This window comes from Oncorhynchus mykiss, chromosome 15 (genome assembly GCF_057628025.1).
Source record: "Oncorhynchus mykiss isolate SJ-2025 chromosome 15, ASM5762802v1, whole genome shotgun sequence".
Lineage (NCBI taxonomy): Eukaryota > Metazoa > Chordata > Actinopteri > Salmoniformes > Salmonidae > Oncorhynchus > Oncorhynchus mykiss.
Window position 1 is genome coordinate 8,406,051 of NC_143036.1, and position 18,257 is coordinate 8,424,307.

Genomic DNA, 18,257 nt, shown 5'->3' on the forward strand with positions numbered 1-18,257 from the left:
CAAACAGCAAGCAATGCAGGTGTTGAAGCACGTTGGCTAGGAAAAACTCCCTAGAAAGGCCAAAACCTAGGAAGAAACCTAGAGAAGAACCAGGCTATGAGGGGTGGCCAGTCCTCTTCTGGATGTGCCAGGTGGAGATTATAACAGAACATGGTCAAGATGTTCAAATGTTCATAAATGACCAGCATGGGCAAATAATTGGTCTGGGACAGGTAGCACGTCCGGTGAACAGGTCAGGATTCCAATGCCGCAGGCAGAACAGTTGAAACTGGAGCAGCAGCACGGCCAGGTGGACTGGGGACAGCAAGGAGTCATCATGCCAGGTAGTCCTGAGGCATGGTCCTAAGGCTCAGGTCCTCAAGAGAGAAAGAGAGAATTAGAGAGAGAATACTTAAATTCACACAGGATACCGGATAAGAAAGGAGAAGTACTCCAGATATAACAAACTGACCCTAGCCCCCCGACACATAAACTACCTCAGCATAAATACTGGAGGCTGAGACAGGAGGGGTCAGGAGACACTGTGGCCCCATCCGATGATAACCCTGGACAGGGCCAAACAGGAAGGATATAACCCCACCCACTTTGCCAAAGTACAGCCACTAGAGGGATATCTTCAACCACCAACTTACCATCCTGAGACAAGGCAGAGTATAGCCTACAAAGATCTCCGCCACGGCACAACCCAAGGGGGGGGGGGGACAACCCAGACAGGAAGATCACATCAGTGACTCAACCCACTCAAGTGACGCACCCCTTCTAGGGACGGCATGACAGAGCAACAGTAAGCCAGTGACTCAGCCCCTGTAATAGGGATAGAGGCAGAGAATCCCAGTGGAAAGAGGGGAACCGGCCAGGCAGAGACAGCAAGTAGCTATAACAGACTACCGCTGTTGCTACTGCTGCGACTTCTGCTATGACTACTGCTATAGCTACTGCTGCTGCTTCTGCTATAGCTACTGCTGCTGCTTCTGCTATAGCTACTGCTGCTACTACTGCTATAGCTACTGCTGCTACTACTGCTATAGCTACTGCTGCGACTACTACTATAGCTACTGCTGCTACTACTGCTGTAGTTACTGCTGCTACTACTGCTATAGCTACTGCTGCGACTACTGCTGCTGCTACTGCTGCTACTACTGCTATAGCTACCGCTGCTACTACTGCTATAGCTACTGCTGCGACTACTGCTGCTGCTACTGCTGCGACTACTGCCATAGCTACTGCTGCAGCTACGGATACCACTGCTATAGCTACCGCTGCTACTACTGCTATAGCTACTGCTGCGACTACTGCTATAGCTACTGCTGCGACTACTGCTGTTGCTACTGCTGTGACTACTGCCATAGCTACTGCTGCAACTACTACTACTGCTATAGCTACCTCTGCTACTACTGCTACTGCTATAGCTACCTCTGCTACTACTGCTACTGCTATAGCTACCGCTGCTACGGCTGCTATAGCTCCTGCTGCTACGGCTGCTATAGCTCCTGCTGCAACTACTACTACTGCTATCTTTTATGTTATGCTCTCCCTCTCTCATGGTGATAGCCTTGACTTTGAACTTGAGGTTAGATGGTATATTTTTCATCCCTCAATGTAAGAATTGACAAAAGACACACCTCTTGAGACACACCTCACCTCTTGTTCACCGGACGTGGTCCCTGTCCCAGACCTGCTGTTTTCAACTCTCTAGAGACAGCAGGAGTGGTAGAGATACTCTCAAAGATCGGCTATGAAAAGCCAACTGACATTTACTCCTGAGGTGCTGACTTGCTGCACCCTCGACAACTACTGTGAATATTATTATTTGACCTTGCTGGTCATTTATGAACATTTGAACATCTTGGCCATGTTCTGTTATAATCTCCACCTGGCACAGCCAGAAGAGGACTGGCCACCCCTCAGAGCCTGGTTCCTCTCTAGGTTTCTTCCTAGGTTTTGGCCTTTCTAGGGAGTTTTTCCTAGCCACCGTGCTGCTACACCTGCATTGCTTGCTGTTTGGGGTTTTAGGCTGCGTTTCTGTACAGCACTTTGAGATATCCGCTGATCTAAGAAAGGCTTTATAGATAGATTTGATTTGAAATTTGATTGAGTTATCCAGACATGAAATTCTGATGGAGCCAGGCAGGTAGCCTAGTGGTTAGATCATTGGGTCAGTAACTGAAAGGTTGCTGGATCGAATCCCTGAGCTGACAAGGTACAAATCTGCTATTCTCCCCCTGAGCAAGGCAGTTAAGCACTGTTCCTCAGGTGCCGAAGATGTGGATTTTGATTTTGGCAGCCCCCCGCAACTCTCTGATTCAGGGGGTTGGGTTAAATGCAGAATACACATTTCAGTTGAACAACTGACTAGGTATCCCCCTTTCCCTTTGTGCAAAAACATGACTTTGGAAAGATAGTGGTTTATTCTCCCCTTGTTAGACTGAACTTCACTTTATACTTGCTACTAACGAGCACATTAGGCACAAGGTATTCCTGACTATTCTCTATTCACCCCCTCAGGACTTTACTGCTGTTTATAATGGTGTGAGCAATAGAGCAAAGATCTAGAGATAAGTATTTAATAAACGATACAGTGAATATGATATAAGATACAAATGCTAGACCCTGTCTGACGTTGGTTCTTGCAGTGTGGCTATGAGAAGATGTGAGTGTAAGTCGCAGGTGGATTGGGACTTCTCTGAAGTGGTATGTTGTAAGTCGTAGGTGGAGGGGGACTTCTCTGAAGTGGTATGTTGTAAGTCGTAGGTGGAGGGGGACTTCTCTGAAGTGGTATGTTGTAAGTCGTAGGTGGAGGGGTACTTCTCTGAAGTGGTATGTTGTAAGTCGTAGGTGGAGGGGGACTTCTCTGAAGTGGTATGTTGTAAGTTGTAGGTGGAGGGGGACTTCTCTGAAGTGGTATGTTGTAAGTCGTAGCTGGAGGGGGACTTCTCTGAAGTGGTATGTTGTAAGTCGTAGCTGGAGGGGGACTTCTCTGAAGTGGTATGTTGTAAGTCGTAGGTGGATGGGGACTTCTCTGAAGTGGTATGTTGTAAGTCGTAGGTGGAGGGGGACTTCTCTGAAGTGGTATGTTGTAAGTCGTAGGTGGAGGGGGACTTCTCTGAAGTGGTATGTTGTAAGTCGTAGGTGGAGGGGGACTTCTCTGAAGAGGTGGGTTGTTAGTGGGAGATGGAGGGGGGACTTCTCTGAAGAGGTGGGTTGTAAGTCGTAGGTGGAGGGGGACTTCTCTGAAGAGGTTGGGTGTAAGTGGGTGGTGGAGGGAGACTTCTCTGAAGAGGTGCGTTGTAAGTGGGAGATGGAGGGGGGACTTCTCTGAAGAGGTGGGTTGTAAGTAGGAGGTGGAGGAGGACTTCTCTAAAGAGGTGGGTTGTAAGTGGGAGATGGAGGGGGGACTTCTCTGAAACGTCCCCATAAAAAAATGAATCTGTCTCTAGGTCTTTTCTACTGGACGAGTCACTCATTCAGCACCACAGCTAGAGCCCTGGACCCCACAAGCACATCAATTACTATTACACAGTTATCAGTGTCATAGTCGTACTAGGCATCTGTGCTGTATGCCGCAGGGAGTATATCCTTACAAGTATTTTTTTTCAACATAGAGGACTCAAGGCTCATAAAAAGGAGCTTTTGGTACCTGCATTATTGTTTACCGTTAAGATTCCTAAATCTCTGCCTATTCTCTTTCTCTATTATTTCCTGTCTTGTAGGAGAATCCGTACATGTGTAACAACGAATGCGACGCCCAAAACGAGGACCTGGCCCACCCTCCGGAGCTCATGTTCGATTTCGAAGGTCGGAACCCCACAACCTTCTGGCAGTCCAGTTCCTGGAAGAAATACCCCAGGGCCCTCCTGGTCAACATCACACTGTCCTGGAAAAAAACCATTGAGCTGACCGACGACATCGTGGTCACCTTCGAGTCCGGACGACCCGAACAGATGGTTCTGGAGAAGTCTCTGGACTACGGTAAGACCTGGCAACCCTACCAGTTCTACGCCACAGACTGTCTGGACGCCTTCACCATGGAGCACAAGACTGTCCAGGACCTGACCCAGCACACACTTCTAGACATCATCTGTACCGAGGAATACTCCAGGGGCTACGTGTGGAAGAACGCTAAAACCGTCCGCTTCGAGATCAAGGACCGTTTCGCACTGTTCGCCGGGCCACACCTCCACAACATGGCATCCCTCTACGGTCAGTTAGACACTACCAAGAACCTGAGGGACTTCTTCACCATTACAGACCTGAGGGTCCGGCTCCTCCGACCGGCCACCGGGGCCACCATGGTGGACGAGAACAACCTGTCCAGATACTTCTACGCCATCTCTGATATCAAGGTGCAGGGCAGGTAAGGTTCGGACTATGTGCACTTGTGCATCTTACATGACTGTTTTTTTTTCATGTTCATTTTAGAAAAGCGAACTCCTGGACATACAATGTTCCCTTTGCACGTTGTTATGGTCTCCACGATGTTCCCTCTGCACTTTGTTATGGTCTCCACGATGTTCCCTCTGCATATTGTTATGGTCTCCACAATGTTCCCTCTGCACGTTGTTATGGTCTCCACGATGTTCCCTCTGCACGTTGTTATGGTCTCCACGATGTTCCCTCCGCATATTGTTATGGGGTCCATGATGTTCCCTCTTTACGTTGTTATGGGGTCCATGATGTTCCCTCTACATATTGTTATGGGGTCCATGATGTTCCCTCTTTACGTTGTTATGGGGTCCATGATGTTCCCTCCGCATATTGTTATGGGGTCCATGATGTTCCCTCTTTACGTTGTTATGGTCTCCACGATGGTCCCTCTACATATTGTCATGGGGTCCATGACGTTCCCTCTGCACGTTGTTATGGGGTCCATGGCGTTCCCTCTTTACAATGTTATGGGGTCCATGACGTTCCCTCTTTACAATGTTATGGGGTCCATGACGTTCCCTCTGCACGTTGTTATGGTCTCCACGATGGTCCCTCCACATATTGTCATGGGGTCCATGACGTTCCCTCTGCACATTGTTATGGGGTCCATGATGTTCCCTCTGCACGTTGTTATGGGGTCCATGATGTTCCCTCTGCACGTTGTTATGGTCTCCACGATGTTCCCTCTGCACGTTGTTATGGTCTCCACGATGTTCCCTCTGCGCGTTGTTATGGTCTCCACGATGTTCCCTCTGCACGTTGTTATGGTCTCCACGATGTTCCCTCTGCACGATGTTATGGTCTCCACAATGTTCCCTCCGCATATTGTTATGGGGTCCATGATGTTCCCTCTTTACGTTGTTATGGGGTCCATGATGTTCCCTCTACATATTGTTATGGGGTCCATGATGTTCCCTCTTTACGTTGTTATGGGGTCCATGATGTTCCCTCCGCATATTGTTATGGGGTCCATGATGTTCCCTCTTTACGTTGTTATGGTCTCCACGATGGTCCCTCTACATATTGTCATGGGGTCCATGATGTTCCCTCTTTACGTTGTTATGGGGTCCATGATGTTCCCTCCGCATATTGTTATGGGGTCCATGATGTTCCCTCTTTACGTTGTTATGGTCTCCACGATGGTCCCTCTACATATTGTCATGGGGTCCATGACGTTCCCTCTGCACGTTGTTATGGGGTCCATGACGTTCCCTCTTTACAATGTTATGGGGTCCATGACGTTCCCTCTTTACAATGTTATGGGGTCCATGACGTTCCCTCTGCACGTTGTTATGGTCTCCACGATGGTCCCTCCACATATTGTCATGGGGTCCATGACGTTCCCTCTGCACATTGTTATGGGGTCCATGATGTTCCCTCTGCACGTTGTTATGGGGTCCATGACGTTCCCTCTTTACAATGTTATGGGGTCCATGACGTTCCCTCTGCACGTTGTTATGGGGTCCATGATGTTCCCTCTGCACGTTGTTATGGTCTCCACGATGTTCCCTCTGCACGTTGTTATGGTCTCCACGATGTTCCCTCTGCGCGTTGTTATGGTCTCCACGATGTTCCCTCTGCACGTTGTTATGGTCTCCACGATGTTCCCTCTGCGCGTTGATTTGGTCTCCACGATGTTCCCTCTTTACGTTGTTATGGGGTCCATGACGTTCCCTCTGCACGTTGTTATGGTCTCCACGATGTTCCCTCTTTACGTTGTTATGGGGTCCATGATGTTCCCTCTGCACGTTGTTATGGTCTCCACGATGTTCCCTCTGCACGTTGTTATGGGGTCCATGATGTTCCCTCTGCACGTTGTTATGGTCTCCACGATGTTCCCTCTGCACGTTGTTATGGTCTCCACGATGTTCCCTCTGCGCGTTGTTATGGTCTCCACGATGTTCCCTCCGCATATTGTTATGGTCTCCACGATGTTCCCTCTACATATTGTTATGGGGTCCATGATGTTCCCTCTACATATTGTAATGGGGTCCACGTTTCCGTCAGAGATCAAGTAGGTAAGCTCTCACAATGTGCTTTGATGAAGGCAACATTTTTTGTATTTTTCAACAAAATAGACTAATACTTTGCTATTCTAAGTATACATGGTACAAAACAGACGATTGCTCTATGTGTTACATGTTACCTTGGCTAGTTTAGTTGAGTTCTTTCACAATGAGGTTCCAACGTATGGAGCCTTTTTCTGCCACAGATTTTAATTTGTTTCCAGTCAGAGGTTGACTGGGTTTACGTGTGCTTTATAATGTTATTGTGTGTGTCTTTGGTGTGTGGCTACAGTTTGTTTTATTATTTAGTGAGTATTGCCAAAATAATACAGTGTGATTCTGGACAGAATAATTGATAGAGCAGGATAGTTCAGGATTCAGTTTGACTGAAATGAAATATACATTGTCATGTCCGTAATACATAGTTAATGTCTCACCACTGTTACACATGCCAAAAAGATAATGTAATGTAAATTCTGATAGTTTATGTCAGCTACTGTAGGCGCTGACACGCTAGGCTGATAGAAATTAATTGGATTTGTAATATGAATCACCCAAACTGAAAAAGAATTGTACTCACGGCAAAACACGGCCTTGCAATCAATCAGCATCACTACAATTCACCTCTTAAGAATATCTACAGCTGTTTTAGGGAGAATCACATTTAGTTATTTCTGCTTTGAGCCAAGAATATGCCAGTCTAAAGGGTTCCTTTCCTAACCAATTCGTTTAACTCTTGATAGTGGAACTGCTTTTCAGAAAATAATGTTTCTACCTTTTGCCCTAGTACTGAACACATTTACAGAACCCTGTATCTACTAACTGCCCCAGTACTGAACACATGTACTGCCCCAGTAGTGAACACATGTACTGCCCCAGTAGTGAACACATTTACTGCCCCAGTACTGAACACATGTACTGCCCCAGTAGTGAACACATTTACTGCCCCAGTACTGAACACATTTACTGCCCCAGTAGTGAACACATTTACTGCCCCAGTACTGAACACATGTACTGCCCCAGTAGGGAACACATTTACAGAACCCTGTTTCTACTAACTGCCCCAGTAGGGAACACATTTACAGAACCCTGTTTCTACTAACTGCCCCAGTCCTGAACACATTTACAGAACCCTGTTTCTACTAACTGCCCCAGTACTGAACACATTTACAGAACCCTGTTTCTACTAACTGCCCTAGTCCTGAACACATTTACTGCCCCAGTCCTGAACACATTTACAGAACCCTGTTTCTACTAACTGAAATACTAAAGAGATGTGCCGTACATCGTACATGTTGTCTGTGTCCCCAATGGTGCCCTATTCCCTTTGTACTGCACTACTTTTGATGAGGGCCCATAGGACGAATAACGTGCCATTTGGGATGAATCCCCCATCCTCCAGTTAGTACTAGTCTACCTTTAATGATCTTTAAGTGTTCTACAGCCGTCAGCTTCCTTAATCAGCAAAGATCCTCTCTCAGCTTTCTAGCTAACACACTATTTTAATTTGATGAGCAGCAACTGGCTCAGCTGTTTATTAGCTGATGGAAGGTAGATCAGAGGTAGAAGCATCGGAACACATCGGGTCACCACATTTGTTCTAATTAGTGTTTAATATCTCCGGAGAGACATACAACAACATAAACACAACATGACATTACCCTGTTAGCTAACAGTTACAGAGATACAACAACATAAACACAACATGATATTACCCTGTTAGCTAGCAGTTAGAGAGATACAACAACATAAACACAACATGATATTACCCTGTTAGCTAGCAGTTACAGAGATACAACAACATAAACACAACATGATATTGCCCTGTTAGCTAGTATTTACAGTGATACAACAATATAACACAACATGATATTACCCTGTTAGCTAGCAGTTAGAGAGATACAACAACATAAACACAACATGATATTACCCTGTTAGCTAGCAGTTAGAGAGATACAACAACATAAACACAACATGATATTACCCTGTTAGCTAGCAGTTAGAGAGATACAACAACATAAACACAACATGATATTACCCTGTTAGCTAGCAGTTACAGAGATACAACAACATAAACACAACATGATATTACCCTGTTAGCTAGCAGTTAGAGAGATACAACAACATAAACACAACATGATATTACCCTGTTAGCTAGCAGTTACAGAGATACAACAACATGAACACAACATGATATTGCCCTGTTAGCTAGTATTTACAGTGATACAACAATATAACACAACATGATATTACCCTGTTAGCTAGCAGTTAGAGAGATACAACAACATAAACACAACATGATATTACCCTGTTAGCTAGCAGTTAGAGAGATACAACAACATAAACACAACATGATATTACCCTGTTAGCTAGCAGTTAGAGAGATACAACAACATAAACACAACATGATATTACCCTGTTAGCTAGTATTTACAGTGATACAACAATATAACACAACATGATATTACCCTGTTAGCTAGTATTTACAGTGATACAATAATATAACACAACATGATATTACCCTGTTAGCTAGTATTTACAGAGATACAACAATATAACACAACATGATATTACCCTGTTAGCTAGCAGTTACAGAGATACAACAACATAAACACAACATGATATTACCCTTTTAGCTAGCAGTTACAGAGATACAACAACATAAACACAACATGATATTACCCTGTTAGCTAGCAGTTAGAGAGATAGACAATGTTTCCTCTTGTTTGTCTTGATGCAGTTAAAAGAGTCAAAGAGTTGCCGAGGCATTGACTTAAGTGTAACTGTTTTCCGCTGTGATTTCTAATTTAACTTCCCTGAATATGGTTAAAGGGGAAGGTGAAATGAATACTTAATTGTTCTTGTTTTACTCTTCATGGATGATGGATCACAGAGCAGTATGCAGAGCAGAGGAACTGAAGCCTCAAGGCTTGGTTTTGGATATTGGAGTGGGTGCATTCGTCGTTTATACCTTCATAGCGTGTGAACGATGGCTCCTCTAGGGATTCTCATTGGTCTATTACCGGGAAAGGTAAAATATCCAAAAGCAGTTGACGGTGGATTCAGGAACAGACAGCAGGATGCACTGTTACTCCCTCTAGAGTGGATTAGTGGGACATATAGCCTAGCCGTGTGCTGTAAGGGAGTGTGACATTGAATGCAATACACAGAAATATCATTTCTGCCTCTTTTGTTTTGCGGGATGACCAGGGACGTTATTGAACAAAATAATCAAAGGGAAATTAACAATGGACAATAGTTGGGGAACAAAGATAAGTTCTGCTGCCTTCTATAAAATGAAGAATGACATTGTAAGAAATGTTCTCTCCTATCGTTCTAAATGTTGACGAGAAGGATACATCCTTGTGGGACTGGTGATTGTGAGTTATCAGACTGGAGTAGTGGTTTATACCAGGCGGCTGGATGATTTGGGGAAGGAGTGAGTGATGTGGGGCTGTGAGGAAATGTCCCCCCCCCTCTGTGTTCCAAGAGGTAACAAACACAGAGTTCAGCTTTAATGAGATACTCTGCACAGAAAGGTTTTACACTGCCCTCTCGCTCCCATGGCGAATCACTGCTTAGCCCTTTCCAAGACAAATAAGCTCCTTAACCCCCCAGAATACAATTCCACAGGACGTATTGGGAGCAATTGGGCAGGGCCAGGGAGGTGGGATCCATCCAGCGTTATTCACTGGTATGGACTTCTCCAGCTGCTAGGATAAGACAGGAGAGACTTGAAAGATCCCAGTCTTCTCCAGAACACTGAGGGACAAAGGAATAGAGCCGTAGCAATATTACAAGCTGCCCAAAGTAGGTCAGGGGAAGAAAGAGAACGAGAGGATGAGACCGAGAGGACAAAGAGGACAAAGTTGGTCAAACTAGACGCCTAGTCAATGCATACTAACAGTAGACGCCTAGTCAATGCATACTAACAGTAGATGCCTAGTCAATGCATACTAACAGTAGAAGCCTAGTCAATGCATACTAACAGTAGATGCCTAGTCAATGCATACTAACAGTAGATGCCTAGTCAATCCATACTAACAGTAGATGCCTAGTCAATGCATACTAACAGTAGACGCCTAGTTAATGCATACTAACAGTAGATGCCTAGTCAATGCATACTAACAGTAGACGCCTAGTCAATGCATACTAACAGTAGATGCCTAGTCAATGCATACTAACAGTAGAAGCCTAGTCAATGCATACTAACAGTAGATGCCTAGTCAATGCATACTAACAGTAGATGCCTAGTCAATCCATACTAACAGTAGATGCCTAGTCAATGCATACTAACAGTAGACGCCTAGTTAATGCATACTAACAGTAGATGCCTAGTCAATGCATACTAACAGTAGACGCCTAGTCAATCCATACCAACAGTAGACGCCTAGTCAATGCATACTAACAGTAGATGCCTAGTCAATGCATACTAACAGTAGAAGCCTAGTCAATGCATACTAACAGTAGATGCCTAGTCAGTGCATACTAACAGTAGACACCTCGTCAATGCATACTAACAGTAGACGCCTAGTCAATCCATACTAACAGTAGACGCCTAGTCAATGCATACTAACAGTAGACGCCTAGTCAATGCATACTAACAGTAGACGCCTAGTCAATCCATACCAACAGTAGACGCCTAGTCAATGCATACCAACAGTAGACGCCTAGTCAATGCATACTAAAAGTTGTTTTGTGGAAACAGCATTCGTTATTCATGCCTGGTTTTCAATTCTGTCATTGAGGGATGAAAAATATACCACCCAACCTCCAGTTCGAAGTCAAGGCTATCATGCCAGAGAGAAAGAGAGGGAGAGAGAGGGAGGGAGGGAGGGCAAAGGAAGACAGAGAGCATAACATCTCTCCCTATCTCTCTCTCTCTCTCTCTCATCTAACACTCTAATGGCCCTCGATCCCTCCTCTGAATTATACATGAACACACACCACCATCAGAAGGAACAGTTCCAGGTTGAACCATTTTGGGCTCAATGTTGAACCCTCAAGTAGAAACGGTTCTCCTTGTAACCAACAAGTGTTCTTTAAAAGGGTTCTTCTATGGGGACTTTTAGTTTCTAGAATTCACTTCTGAGTGTGTGCGTGGCTAGTGCTTACTGGCCAGGATAGACGCAGCAGGCTCCCTTAAACAACAGTTTTTTTTTGAGAAATGGATGTCAAGCATCTAATTCCACAATTCGAGTTCCCCCGCTGTCAGTGAAATGGGGAATTTGGAAGCGCCCAATGAACACAACTTTAACCTGCTATTTTGCAACTTTTCTCTAACCAACATCTAAAAAAAAAGTTGGATGAAAAGAATAAATACAAGTTTGTTTCACCAATTTAACATCCAGCCCTTGGGAGTTTCAATTTCCTACCCAGACATCTGCTGCAAGGCAGTGTGGGAAGGAAGGTAAAGACCTACAGTAGTAGATTCTTCACCATTATCCTGTGGTAGACAGGTAGTCAGTTCAATGGGAGAAATGTATGATCACTTTTTCTGTCTGTCCCAGTATCATTGAATGCATTAAAGAGGCTGTGTGTGTGTGCGCATGATCGACTGACTGACTGAGTGTCTGACTGACTGACTGGGTGTGAGTAAGCCAAATGTTTTCCTAACCCTGTCCTGTCTGTTGCACACTGAACTCCTCTATCTCTGAAACAGCACATTGCTGAGCCGTTTGCCTCTAAGGGACGAAGGGACAGACCTCCTCGACTTATAAACCGTATATGTTATTTCAGGGCTTGCAGCACCTCGTCCCAAGGCTATTACGCACAGCTCAAATAAGCTTGGCACATCAAGGATTCAAAATTGTCCTTAGTGACCATAAAATTCTATGGGAGTGACCTACTGAGTAAACCATTTGTCATAATTAAATTTTAGCGAATCACACGACAGCAAGGCATGGCTCTATGCTTGTGGTGTGCTTGCGTACGGGGAGGAAAAGGTGTTGTGGGAGATGATTGGTTGGTAGATTAAGCCGAATAAGCAAATGGCTATTTAATTTCATGTATTTTTATTTACCACTTCTTCGGGATCGGTGTCTTCGGGACTGGTGTTTTGCGGATACTATTTAATGAAGCTGCCAGTTGAGGACTTGTGAGGTGTCTGTTTCTCAAACTATACACTCTAATGTACTTGTCCTCTTGATCAGTTGTGCACCGGGGCCTCCCAATCCTCTTTTTATTTGGGTTAGAGCCAGTTTATGCTGTTCTGTGAAGGGAGTAGTACACAGCGTTGAATGAGATCTTCAGTTTCTTGGCAATTTCTCGCATGGAATAACCTTAAATTCTCAGAACAAGAATAGACTGACGAGTTTCAGAAGAAACGTCCTTGTTTCTGGCCCTTTTGAGCCTGTAATCGATCCCACAAATGCTGATGCTCCAGATACTCAACTAGTCTAAAGAAGGCCAGTTTTATTGTTTCTTTAATCAGAACAACAGTTTTCAGCTGTGCTAACGTAATTGCAAAAGGGTTTTCTAATGATCAATTAGCCTTTTAAAATTATGAACTTGGATTAGCTAACACAACGTGCCATTATAACACAGGAGTGATGGTCGCTGATAATGGGCCTCTGTAGATTTTCCGTAAAAAATCAGCCGTTTCCAGCTACAATATTAATTTACAACATTAACAATGTCCACACTGTATTTCTGATCAATTTTATGTTATTTTAATGGACAAAAAAAATGCTTTTCTTTGAAAAACAAAGACATTTCTAAGTGACCCCAAACTTTTAAACTAGTGTATATCCTAATTAGCCCAATCCATTTAGCTGGAGGGCTATTTCATGACAAATTAACATAGAAACATGAAAACATATCAATGTATTTTATTATACTGTTATTACTTTGCTATTTCCATACCACTGTTATAGTAATAGGCCTGTAGTTTGCATACAGCTGTTGGACCCGTGGATGAGCAGTTCAGTTAGCTCTATTCTATCTCCCAAGAGGAAGCGGCCCAGCTATTCCACCTCTCCAGAGGAAGCAGCCCAGCCAGCGATTTTAGAAGGCAATCTGTTTTTTTCTCCTCCTCTCCTCCTCTGCTTGAGTTGCTCCTAGGGCTGCCCATGGTGGACAGATAATCAATTTGTGCTAATTTCATATTTCTCCCTGTTCACTTCCTCTGCTGAATAAGTCCTTCCACATCTCTTCTCCTCAGTTCTCTCCCTGTTTCTCTCTCTCTCTCTCTCTCTCTCTCTTGCACTCTCTCCTCTCTCTCTCTCCTCAGTTTCTCTCTCTCTCGCTCTCTTATCAGTTTCTCTCTCTCTCTCTATCTCTCTCTCTCTCTCTCTCCTCAGTTTCTCTGTCTCTCTCTGTCTCTCTCTCTCTCTCTCTCTCCTCTGTTTCTGTCTCTCTCTCTCTCCTCAGTTTCTCTGTCTCTCTCTCTGTCTGTCTCTCTCTCTCTCTCTCTCTCTCTCTCACTCCTCAGTTTCTCTGTCTCTCTCTCTCCTCAGTTTCTCTGTCTCTGTCTCTCTCTGTCTCTCTCTCTCTCTCTCTCTCTCTCTCTCTCACTCCTCAGTTTCTCTGTATCTCTCTCTCCTCAGTTTCTCTGTCTCTGTCTCTCTCTCTCTCTCTCTCTCCTCAGTTTCTCTGTCTCTCTCTCTCTCCTCAGTTTATCTGTCTCTCTCTCCTCAGTTTCTCCCCCCCTCTCCCTCTCTCTCCTCCATTTCTCTGTCTCTCTCTCTCTCCTCAGTTTCTCTCTCTCTCCCCCCCTCTCTCCCCCCCTCTCTCTCTCTCCTCAGTTTCTGTCTCTCTCTCTCTCTCTTTTTCCTCAGTCTCTCTCTCTCTCTACACCTTTACCTTGTGCTGTAGTTTCAGCGTTTCATCTTTTTAGCATCAGCAGTTTTTATTAGTCGTTGTATTCTGAACATAACTAGCCTACAGAATGTGTTATCAGTGACCCATTACCTCATACAGCAATCAGTAGCCCATCTGGGGATACACTTACAGGGTTACACTATAATCATGGCGGTGATTATTTATTTATTTATTTCACCTTTATTTAACCAGGTAGGCTAGTTGAGAACAAGTTCTCATTTACAATTGCGACCTGGCCAAGATAAAGCAAAGCAGTTCGACAGATACAACGACACAGAGTTACACATGGAGTAAAACAAACATACAGTCAATAATACAGTATAAACAAGTCTATATACGATGTGAGCAAATGAGGTGAGATAAGGGAGGTAAAGGCAAAAAAAGGCCATGGTGGCAAAGTAAATACAATATAGCAAGTAAAACACTGGAATGGTAGATTTGCAATGGAAGAATGTGCAAAGTAGAAATAAAAATAATGGGGTGCAAAGGAGCAAAATAAATAAATTAATTAAATAGAGTAGGGAAAGAGGTAGTTGTTTGGGCTAAATTATAAGTGGGCTATGTACAGGTGCAGTAATCTGTGAGCTGCTCTGACAGTTGGTGCTTAAAGCTAGTGAGGGAGATAAGTATTTCCTGTTTCAGAGATTTTTGTAGTTCGTTCCAGTCATTGGCAGCAGAGAACTGGAAGGAGAGGCGGCCAAAGAAAGAATTGGTTTTGGGGGTGACTAGAGAGATATACCTGCTGGAGCGTGTGCTACAGGTGGGAGATGCTATGGTGACCAGCGAGCTGAGATAAGGGGGGACTTTACCTAGCAGGGTCTTGTAGATGACATTGTCGACGAGTATGAAGCGAGGGCCAGCCAACGAGAGCATACAGGGCGCAATGGTGGGTAGAATATGGGGCTTTGGTGACAAAACGGATTGCACTGTGATAGACTGCATCCAATTTGTTGAGTAGGGTATTGGAGGCTATTTTGTAAATGACATCGCCAAAGTCGAGGATTGGTAGGATGGTCACTTTTACAAGGGTATGTTTGGCAGCATGAGTGAAGGATGCTTTGTTGCGAAATAGGAAGCCAATTCTAGATTTAACTTTGGATTGGAGATGTTTGATATGGGTCTGGAAGGAGAGTTTACAGTCTAACCAGGCACCTAAGTATTTGTAGTTGTCCACGTATTCTAAGTCAGAGCCGTCCAGAGTAGTGATGTTGGACAGGCGGGCAGGTGCAGGTAGCAATCGGTTGAAGAGCATGCATTTACTTTTACTTGTATTTAACAGCAATTGGAGGCCACGGAAGGAGAGTTGTATGGCATTGAAGCTCGTCTGGAGGGTTGTTAACACAGTGACCAAAGAAGGGCCAGAAGTATACAGAATGGTGTCGTCTGCGTAGAGGTGGATCAGAGACTCACCAGCAGCAAGAGCGACCTCATTGATGTATACAGAGAAGAGAGTCGGTCCAAGAATTGAACCCTGTGGCACCCCCATAGAGACTGCCAGAGGTCCGGACAGCAGACCCTCCGATTTGACACACTGAACTCTATCAGAGAAGTAGTTGGTGAACCAGGCGAGGCATTTATTTGAGAAACCTTGGCTGTCGAGTCTGCCAATGAGGATGTGGTGATTGACAGAGTCGAAAGCCTTGGCCAGATCAATGAATACGGCTGCACAGTAATGTTTCTTATCGATGGCGGTTATTTATGGATGATGGGTTATGTTTACCAAAAATTGGCTAAGTTGGAGTGTGTGTGTGTGTGTGTGTGTGTGTGTGTGTGCCCTAGTGTGGTGTATTGGCGGTGTGTTGGTGTATCTTGTTATATCATAGATGTCCTCTATTTAGTGCTGACAATTAGTGGGCAATGCATATCCTGTCTGTGTCTGAGGTGACTCATCAAGGAGGATTGTGGGTAAGGCCTGGGGATGATGCGTAATCACACACTCAATTGGTTCTGTCACCTCATTTATCATCCCGTCATCTCCTTATCCACAAACACTACTTCCATATGTCAGCTTGGTGTAGGAAACAATTTTATATGTACAAATATACACTTAACCTAGAGGCTGTGCAAGCTGTTGCTGTAACGCAATCCCTCTTCGTGGGAGGAAGATAAATTAAAGGGACTGTGAGAGGAAAGGAGGAAAGGGACTGTGAGAGGAGAGGAAGAGAGGGATGGTGAGAGGAAGAGAGGCTGTGAGAGGAGAGGAGGACAGGGAAGGTGAGAGGAGAGGAAGAGAGGGATGGTGAGAGGAGAAGAAGAGAGGGAAGGTGAGAGGAGAGGAAGAGAGGGATGGTGAGAGGAGAGGAGGAGAGGGACTGTGAGAGGAGAGGGAGGGAGGGACTGTGAGAGGAGAGGGAGGGAGGGACTGTGAGGAAGAGAGCGACTGTGAGAGGAAGAGAAGGACTGGGAGAGGAAAGGACGAGAGGGATGGTGAGAGGAAGGGAGGGACTGTGAGAGGAAAGGAAGAGAGGGATGGTGAGAGAAAGAGAGGGATGGTGAGAGGAGAGGAAGGGAGAGACTGTGAGAGGGAAGGAAGAGAGGGAAGGTGAGATGAAGAGAGGGATGGTGAGAGGAAAGGAAGAGAGGGACACACACACACGCACACACGCACACACACACACACACACACACACACACACACACACACACACACACACACACACGCACACACACACGCACACACACACACACACACACACACACACACACACACACGCATGCATGGCTCGACAGCAAAATGCTCCTGCTCACTTCAAAGAGTATATTTAAAAGATGTTTAGAGGAAAAGATGTGTGGTGTAGAAACGGGGGTGAAACATTTATATATCTATATGTTGTTACACTTCATGTCATTTAGCAGACACTCTTTCCCAGAGCGACTTACAGTAGTGAGTGCATTTTATTTTATTTGACTTCCTACCTCTCTCTGGGGTCGGCCTTCTGCTGCCTAGATTAATATCATACACTTTGATTGATAGTGCTCAACCTTCCCTCTCTCTCTATCTCTCTCTTTGTACCCTCTCTACAATATCTCTCTCTCATCTTTACCTCTCTCTCTCTCTCTGAGTTTCCATCTCATTTTGTGGGCAGTGTGCACATAGCATGTCTTCTCTTGAGAGCCAGGTCTGCCTACGGCGGCCTTTCTCAATTGCAAGGCTATGAGAAAGGCTGCCGTAGGCAGACCTGGCTCTCAAGAGAAGGCAGGATATGTGCACACTGCCCTCTCTCAGTTCAATTCAATTCAACTCTCTCTACCTCTTTCTTTCTCTCTCTCTCGCTCAACCAGTCAGTTTGTCAGGCCTGTGAGCCACAAATCTCAGCTGCCACATCCACCTCTTCTTTCTCCTCCAACCACGTCATCCTCCTCCCTCCACCTCTTCCTCCTCCTCCCTCCACCTCATCCTCCTCCTCCCTCCACCTCATCCTCCTCCCTCCACCTCTTCCTCCTCCTCCTTCCACCTAGTCTTCCTCCTCCAACCACGTCATCCTCCTCCCTCCACCTCTTCCACCTCCTCCCTCCACCTCATCCTCCTCCTCCCTCCACCTCGTCCTCCTCCCTCCACCTCATCCTCCTCCCTCCACGTCGCACTCCTCCCTCCACCTCGTCATCCTCCTCCCTCCACATCGTCCTCCTCCTCTGTCCACCTTGTCGCCCTCCTCCCTCCACGTCACCCTCCTCCCTCCACCTCGTCCTCCTCCTCCCTCCACCTCATTCTCCTCCCTCCACGATGCCCTCGCTCTACATCGTCGCCCTCCTCCCTCCACGTCGCCCTCCTCACTCCACGTCGCCCTCCTCCCTCCATGTCGCCCTCCTCCCTCCTTGTCGCCCTCCTCCATCCACGTTGCCCAACTCCCTCCACGTTGCCCTCCTTCCTCCACGTTGCCCTCGCTCTACGTCATCGCCCTCCTCCCTCCACGTTGCCCTCACTCTACGTTGTCGCCCTCCTCCCTCCACGTCACCCTCCTCCCTCCACGTCGCCCTCCTCCCTCCATGTCACCCTCCTCCCTC

General features: G+C 45.7%; 1 protein-coding gene and 1 long non-coding RNA gene across 2 annotated transcripts in view; both read left to right on the top strand.

Moving 5' to 3' along the window:
• The window catches only part of LOC149977374 (uncharacterized), a 934,188-nt gene that overhangs the window by 152,760 nt on the left and 763,171 nt on the right, over positions 1-18,257 (top strand). The window lies entirely within an intron of this gene.
• Positions 1-18,257, top strand: part of LOC110490897 (netrin-G1-like) — a 253,036-nt gene that overhangs the window by 99,625 nt on the left and 135,154 nt on the right. The window contains exon 3 of the mRNA XM_036945701.2: positions 3,711-4,354. Coding sequence (XP_036801596.1) covers positions 3,711-4,354 — 644 coding nt within the window. The remainder of the gene's footprint in view (positions 1-3,710; positions 4,355-18,257) is intronic.